Below are 7,356 nucleotides of genomic sequence, written 5' to 3' on the forward strand. Positions count from 1 at the left end.
GTTCCAGTAATATAACTCAACTAGTAGGACAATTTATTGAAATATGTGGGATCTGAATTTGAACTCTCAATTTTAAATTTATTCACTTTAAAAAAAAAATCTAACAACTAAACTATTTGACAAAAACAACTCGATTTAATGCTCACAACATTTGAGAAAAAAAATCTAAATTCTTCTCATATTTTTTAATTTTTGTTGTTGTTAGACCCTTGAAAACCAAGGCTCAAATAGTTGGAAGTTCATCTTATGAATTAAATATAGCTGACTAATAATTATTTCACTTAAAATTCAAACTCAATTTTTCCGAACAATTTGTTTAGTTTAGTTTTTTCTCATAAAATTTCATCCATGTATAAACTATTACTCTATTATTTTTTAGTTATGTAGTGGTGATTGGTGAATTTGGAGATGCCCTTAATTTATCGTTCACACAAAAATATAAAAAATACTCCGAGCGACCAATGGTATACGAGTCAAAAGAAAAAGAAACAAATGGGTTAAAAATGTGTAAATAGCATCGACACTGTTACCTCATTTCTCAAAGCAAAGCAAAACAGAATCAGCGCCCACAGTATCAAATTCTTTCTCTCGTGCAATCCACGCGAACACCACAATCCCTATAAATAAATCACGCACATTTCATCGCCGTTTTATTCAAAACACAGTGCCGTTTTTAACGATGCAGAGTCTTCAACAGAAAGCTTCAGAATGGAGCGGAGTTTCAACAGATGAAGCTTTCTCCATCGATGAAACCAATCTCTTCCAGAAACTTGGTCTTCAAACTTTCATTAACCTCTCCACCAATTTTTACAATAGGTATATTCAATCATTTTGTATACAATTATTATTATTCAATTTTGTACATTAATTAATTGCAAAAATAATACTTAGTTTATTTTTAATATGTTTGGAAGGGTTTATGATGATGAAGAAGAAGAATGGTTTCGTTCCATATTTGCAAATTCTAAGAAAGAAGAAGCTATTCAGAATCAGTATGAATTCTTTGTGCAAAGAATGGGAGGGCCTCCGCTTTTTTCTCAGAGAAGAGGTACTTTTTTTGTTGCTCCTGTATTGCAGTGACACGAATGCATGTTTGGTGTATGACACGTGTCGGTGACATATGTGATTACAGTGTGTCTGTGTCTGTGTCCGTGCTTCATAGCTTCATATCATACTTTTGTATTTGAGGTTGACACTAACACCTTACGATAGAAGGCATGTCTAGTGTCTGGCATGGGTCACTGTCTTACAACGACAAATGTGATTGCATTATGTTATTTTCTCAAATTATTATCGGTATTGACATGTTAATGACTGTGTTGGGTGTTCGTGTCTGTGTATGTGCTTCAGAGCTTATATTATACTTTTGTATTTGAGGCTGAATCTAAACATTTCTAATGGTTAAAAGTATTTTCTATAGTTTGTAATTGACTGCGCTTGTATTGAAATTTGTAAGGTTTTGAAGAAGTGAATCACTAGTTTAGTGTTTGAAATTGCATAGTTGGTCAATTTGATTATTTAAATATTGAAATTCTAGAATGATCTAGATATTGAAAATTTTCGATTACATTGATATAATTTTTGGGACTAAATTGACACCTGATTCTACGGTGCATTATGTTGATAAATAGTCTATAGTGGACCAACATTTAAAAATCATTCGAAATACCAGACAGAGATACCAAATACGATCGATGTTGGCCCTTGGAAGCAAAAGCTCATGGTCATCTTTGTTCTCATGAGTTCAACGATTACTTCATCAGTGCTGGCTCGTAAATACAAAAGAAAATTAGTTGACTTTTGAGGCATTGGTACCAATTAGCTCACCATCACACTTCTTAGGATGAGACCATGAGCTTCTGCTATCGACATATACCAATTAGGTCACCGTCACACTCGTTAGGATGAGGATGAGGATGGTCCGTAGCGTAAGTCACTATTGTAGTGTTGGGTGATAGTGCCAGTCTTTGAACCAGAAGTTTATTGGACTGAGTTTGACTACTGTATTACTTAAACGAATTGTTCTTGATGGGAAGAATGAATGAGATATCGTTGTATAATGCCAAGTGATGATGTTGTTTCTTTCTGTATAAAATTTCTATGCTGATGGGATGTTAATTAGGAGTTTCAAAACCCATGCTATAGCCTATAGCTATCCTCAAATGATGTTTTCTAAACAAAATATGTAGAGATGTGTCAAATAGTTGCTCTGCTAGAGCAGTTATTGAAAGAGTAAGCTAGAGAATATGGCAAATGTAGACTGTTCTAGTGAAGTTCGCTTTCATATTATGTAAGTTATCTAAAAAAAACTTTGGTGCCCGGTATAAAACTTTAGTGCTCACGAACTATTATAGAGAGAAAAACTCAGTTTTCTTTTAATGTGATAACTACAGCGGCTTATAGAATGGGTAAGTTGATGATCAATGTTTGAAAAATGTTATAAAGACGTGGAGGATTCTGAACTTCTACTTAAAGTTGATGATGTTGGTTGTTGTCAAAGTTTTGAACGATTCTCAAACATTAGTCCACTGTAGATCACATGGGACACTTCTCCACCCTAGCAATTGCCAATAACTATAACTACTAGTGGATCCCCCATCAGTTGTGGTGGGTTCTTGAGTGATAAGATGTCCTTTTCTTTATAATAAGTGAGTTTGGATAATCTTCTCTACAAATACTCGATTAAAAGAATAATCTAGTTGTTAGCAGCTTCTAGTATAAATTAAAACAACTCTCATTTAACTTTTCTATGAACAGTCACAACTCTGAACTTTTTTTTGTAAGTAAAGAAACATTAACTTATCTTAATTGAGAAGCTTCTATAAGTTATTCCAAACTAATACCATGTCCTATTACTAGAGAAAAGTTAGTATCGAAATCCATCATGATTAAAGCTGCACCAGATGAGTTGAAGCAACTTGTTAACTGAGATACTGATAAAAACGTTTACATGATTGTGAAGTTTCTGTAATAATCGTTTGCAATTCCATCCATTAATCACATATGTTCTCTGTCCTTCTATTTTAAAGGGATGCTTGAATCCTTTTTTTTTCCCGGCCAAAAGCAGATTGTTGGAAAATAAATAATTGAAACTTAATGTCATACATAAAAAAAGACAAAATGATCATTAGATATGTGCAAAAAGTTGTGTATTGGTCTCATTCATCCTGGTTGGAACTTGCTGGTTCTATTCATCAACTGACTTATGAAGTTCGAACGTTGAACCTTTGTTCCTTCCTTGATATATGGCAGGTCATCCTGCTCTAATTGGTCGACATCAACCATTTCCAGTCACACATCAAGCTGCGGAGAGGTGGTTACATCACATGCAACTAGCATTGGACACTACTCCAGATATAGATGATGACTCAAAGATCAAAATGATGAACTTCTTCAGGTTTATTTTCTTACTTAAACTGAAACTTCCAGGTAAATGGTTACCTGTGATAACAATTAACATCACAATGCTCTTGTTTTTTCAGGCACACTGCATACTTTTTGGTGGCTGGTGATGAGCTAAAGAATCCAAACCAACAGATACCATGCAAGCATGCAGCTGGAAAAGACAATTCATGATTAACAAAACTTTATAAGTTTTCTTTTGTTTGTTGTCTTATTATTTTAACTTTCAATGATCTTGTCGTCTGTCTGTTGGTTTTGTCTCCTTGCACCAGCCTATCATTTTGATTCCATAATTTACCTGTATATCGGTCCCAGCTTTTGGTCAAGATTGAACGTCTATATGTCTATCTATCCATGACTATGTAACAATCTGAAAATACTTTCAAAAGTGTTCCCACTAACAATATACTTCATGTGACTGGCCAAAAAAAGAAAAATACACTTCAGTCATTTTATAGTCCGAAAATAAATATACAATCTATAACATTCTCCAACTACAGTTTATTTATGAAATAAGGCTATAGCAGACTGCACTGCTAAATGTGCCTGCTTTGGTACAATGTTAAACCTTCTTGCAGTTTATTTTATTGAAACGAATTAGTCTTTTTTTCTCTCACCAAAATGGTTCATGTTTCATAATGTTTGCACCATTATCTTTTTTAATTTTTTTCCCATTAAAGAATGATGACGTGTGAATGTGTGATATATTATGGTGCTGACGTGTTGTTAAACCGCATACATGGCATGACCAACTAGACCCTTGGTAAAATATTTTATTTTTTCATTCGTTTTTTATTATAAAAAAACTCAATTAAAGTTCATCATCTTCATGTTCAAAGCAAGTCCAGAATTGTTGTTACATTTAGGTGCACATAAGCAATTGCAACACTATTTTAGGATTGATAAATCTTAAGAAAAAATTAATAATGTTTGCTCCCTTAATTCTTGATTCTTATCCATTTTATCCATGGTTGTGCAAAAGTAAAAGCCATCACTCTACGTCCTCCAGATTTTGTTCTCTCAATTGAAGAACCTTTTTGTTTTAATAGACTAGTGGCCTAGCGGCCACACACACGCACAAGGGGAGTGGGGAGGGTGGCCTAGCGTGCCATTCTTCTACGGAGATTGTTCATTCCCTTAACTCACACTCGTTTTTTTTCAACTTGAGTTAACTCACGCTGAACATTTTTCAGCGTGAGTTAACTCAGCAAAAACAAAAGGTAGAAGAGCAAATACCCCTCACAACCCTACTGTACCTTTTCAAGCACTATTATATTTTTTTTTTTGTCATGTCGCAATAAAAAATCAGCACGAGTAAACGGTGGGAATGAGTGTTAAATTATGTTATAATGTATCCTACGATGAAACGAAAACTATGATAGCCACACAGTGACACACACTTACCTTATTTTTGCATCCTAACTGTAACTTTTCCAGCACTATTGTATTTTTTTAATTTAAATTTGAAGTGTTAGACAAGTAGCACAACAAGCATGACTTTTTAGCAATTTAGAGTTAGGGCTTTTGTTTGCTTCTTAGTGACGACTGCATTTCAACTACTTCACCATTAAAATCAAATAGTCGTTGTAGGAAACACAATCTCAATTAATCTTGATTGTTATATGTAGGGGTCAGAGTTCGAACCCCGAACACCCCACTTATTCACCTTATAAGGTGAATTCTAGCGGCTATTTGACCAACAAAAAAAAAGTGAAAGAAGGGGATGGGTATTTTCTTTCTCATTATTCAATATTAATATTTTATTTTTAATTTTATGTTGAATTTAAAAAGGGGGAGCAAATATTTTGCCAAAAAAAGGAGCAAAGACAATGATACGAAATGAAAGTAATTTGGATGTTAGACTTAGATAACTTTGAAACCTGAATTCGTGCGTGTAGTTGTAAATGATGTTCCAAGGTAAACTTAGAGAAATGGTTGGATGCTTCTCTTTTGAAGTTGGAGGAGACTTTTGAAATTCAAATTGATGAAGTGATATTTTCGACCTTAAAAGCATAAAGTACATATAATGAATTGAATATGCATCCTTGCAATAAATTTTATCAAGTACATATAATGAGGTCAGGGTTCGGGTGAGTTACAAATTTTTTCAAGTATCAAGTACTTTTTTTGTTAGAGCTGTTTTCTATCTTTCTTTACCAAAGACTCGTAATTGTTATTTATTTTGGTGTTTGTCCACTCTTTCTCACAATTCAAGGTAGCTTCATCGTGTATATAGAGAAGCTACAAATTGCAGCATTACAAAAAAAAATATTTACGAAGTTACGTAGACATTTAAAACAACTCAGTTATTTGATTAGGTAAAAAAAGGATCAAAATTCAAATAAAACAGGTTAAACAAGTAATAAAATTGGAAGAAGAAATTGTCATATCAAAACTTGATATTTTGTTTATATATAAGTATAGATATTTTATCTAAAAAAATTGGTATAGATATTTTAAAAAATGAATTATTTATCGAATAAAAATATTATGAAATTGGTATAGATATTATTTTAAAAAATGAATTATTTTTCGAATAAGATAATTTAAATGAATGATGAAATTAAAAGAAAAAAACTATATCAAAATGAGGCATCCTTTAGGTAAAATTCAAGAAAAAAACTATATCAATTAGGTAAACATATTTATAGAAAAAAGAACATATTTAACTAAAAAAATACTATCGTATTTTCTACTACTAATACCTGATTGTGTCAAAAAAAAAAAGAAGATGTTTTCTACTAATACCCAAGAAAAACAAAAAAGAAAAGAATTATAATTAGCATACAAAAAAGTACACGCACGAACAAAGAAAAACAAAAAAGAAAAGAATTAAACATTGCATAAGTTATAGGCCGGGGTTCAAACTTAGGACATCCATTTCTCCACATTTAATCGTGAGCTCTAGCTAAGAAGAAGTACTGTTTGAAACCTAACCAAGATCGGTTCGCACTTCCTCAATTTACTTTTGAACAACAACCATATCGGTAATCTCTCTGTTCCTTTCCTCAAAACAACCAGATCGGATAACCTCCTTTGTTCTTTTGAATAGGAAAGCCCTTTAATTCCGAATTTTGTACAGGTCTCTCCCAAGTTTCAATCTTTTTTTATCAATATCCAAATTTTTTATCCTTTTCATCTCGTTAGGTTTTCACTATTACAAAATTATAACTTTTATTCTCTCGCTCCATTTCTTGTTAGATTTTTATTGTATTAATTTTCTTTTTGTCTTATTGTTGATTGTTGATTTTTTGTTTGGCAAAATCACAGCTCTGCATATTATACCTATTCTTCTAACTCCAGGCTGCAGCTGCACCAACAACTTGGGTACGTTAATACTTTTTAGATTACTGTCTGCATATTGTATGTTACTATATATTTTTTAGATTACCTTCGTTGCTTCAGCTACCTATGCCGTTGTTGCCGCCTAAATTTTGGTTATGATTTGAGACGTAATTTTCTTGAATCTTCTCTTTCTTCTTCATCATCATAATTCTCTGTTAGTTTAGACATTTCCCCGTTTTTAAAATACTTACTTTTATATTGGCAGGGTTTAATATCGTTCGATGATGTTCCTGCCCATTTGTATTGGTCAAGCTGATGGTATTGGTGATTCCTGGCAGTTGCTGCTTCCAAATTCTGCTTCATTTCTGTGGGAAGATCTTGGTAGAAGACGTTCATTGGAACTCTTGGTAGATGCTGAAGTACGTTATCGATGAAATTTCTGATCATCAACCTCTGCACGTAGCAGATTGCGTGTTACAATTGTAAAGGAAGAGAAAACCAATGTTGTTAAGATCAGTGATCGGGTGCCTGAAATTGAACCTATAAGAGTTCTGAGCAGAAGACATTAATCATCAGCGAGTGACTCTCAAAAGCAACAACTAATTTTAGATACAGACTGAATTTCACATCAATGTTGACCTTGCTGAGCTTGGGGTGTCTATTATTGAT

At 33.0% G+C, this 7,356-nt stretch overlaps 1 protein-coding gene across 1 annotated transcript; it reads left to right on the forward strand.

Annotated features, from left to right (window-relative positions):
* Positions 1-509: 509 nt before the first annotated feature.
* LOC11432822 (two-on-two hemoglobin-3) lies at positions 510-3,896 on the forward strand. The gene is made up of 4 exons (XM_003588523.4): positions 510-816; positions 915-1,048; positions 3,253-3,397; positions 3,483-3,896. Exons 1-4 carry the CDS (start codon positions 680-682, stop codon positions 3,574-3,576), a joined length of 510 nt encoding a protein of 169 aa, XP_003588571.2. The 5' UTR covers positions 510-679; the 3' UTR covers positions 3,577-3,896.
* Positions 3,897-7,356: the final 3,460 nt, after the last annotated feature.

This window comes from Medicago truncatula, chromosome 1, assembly GCF_003473485.1.
Source record: "Medicago truncatula cultivar Jemalong A17 chromosome 1, MtrunA17r5.0-ANR, whole genome shotgun sequence".
In the NCBI taxonomy this organism is placed as follows: Eukaryota; Viridiplantae; Streptophyta; class Magnoliopsida; order Fabales; family Fabaceae; genus Medicago; species Medicago truncatula.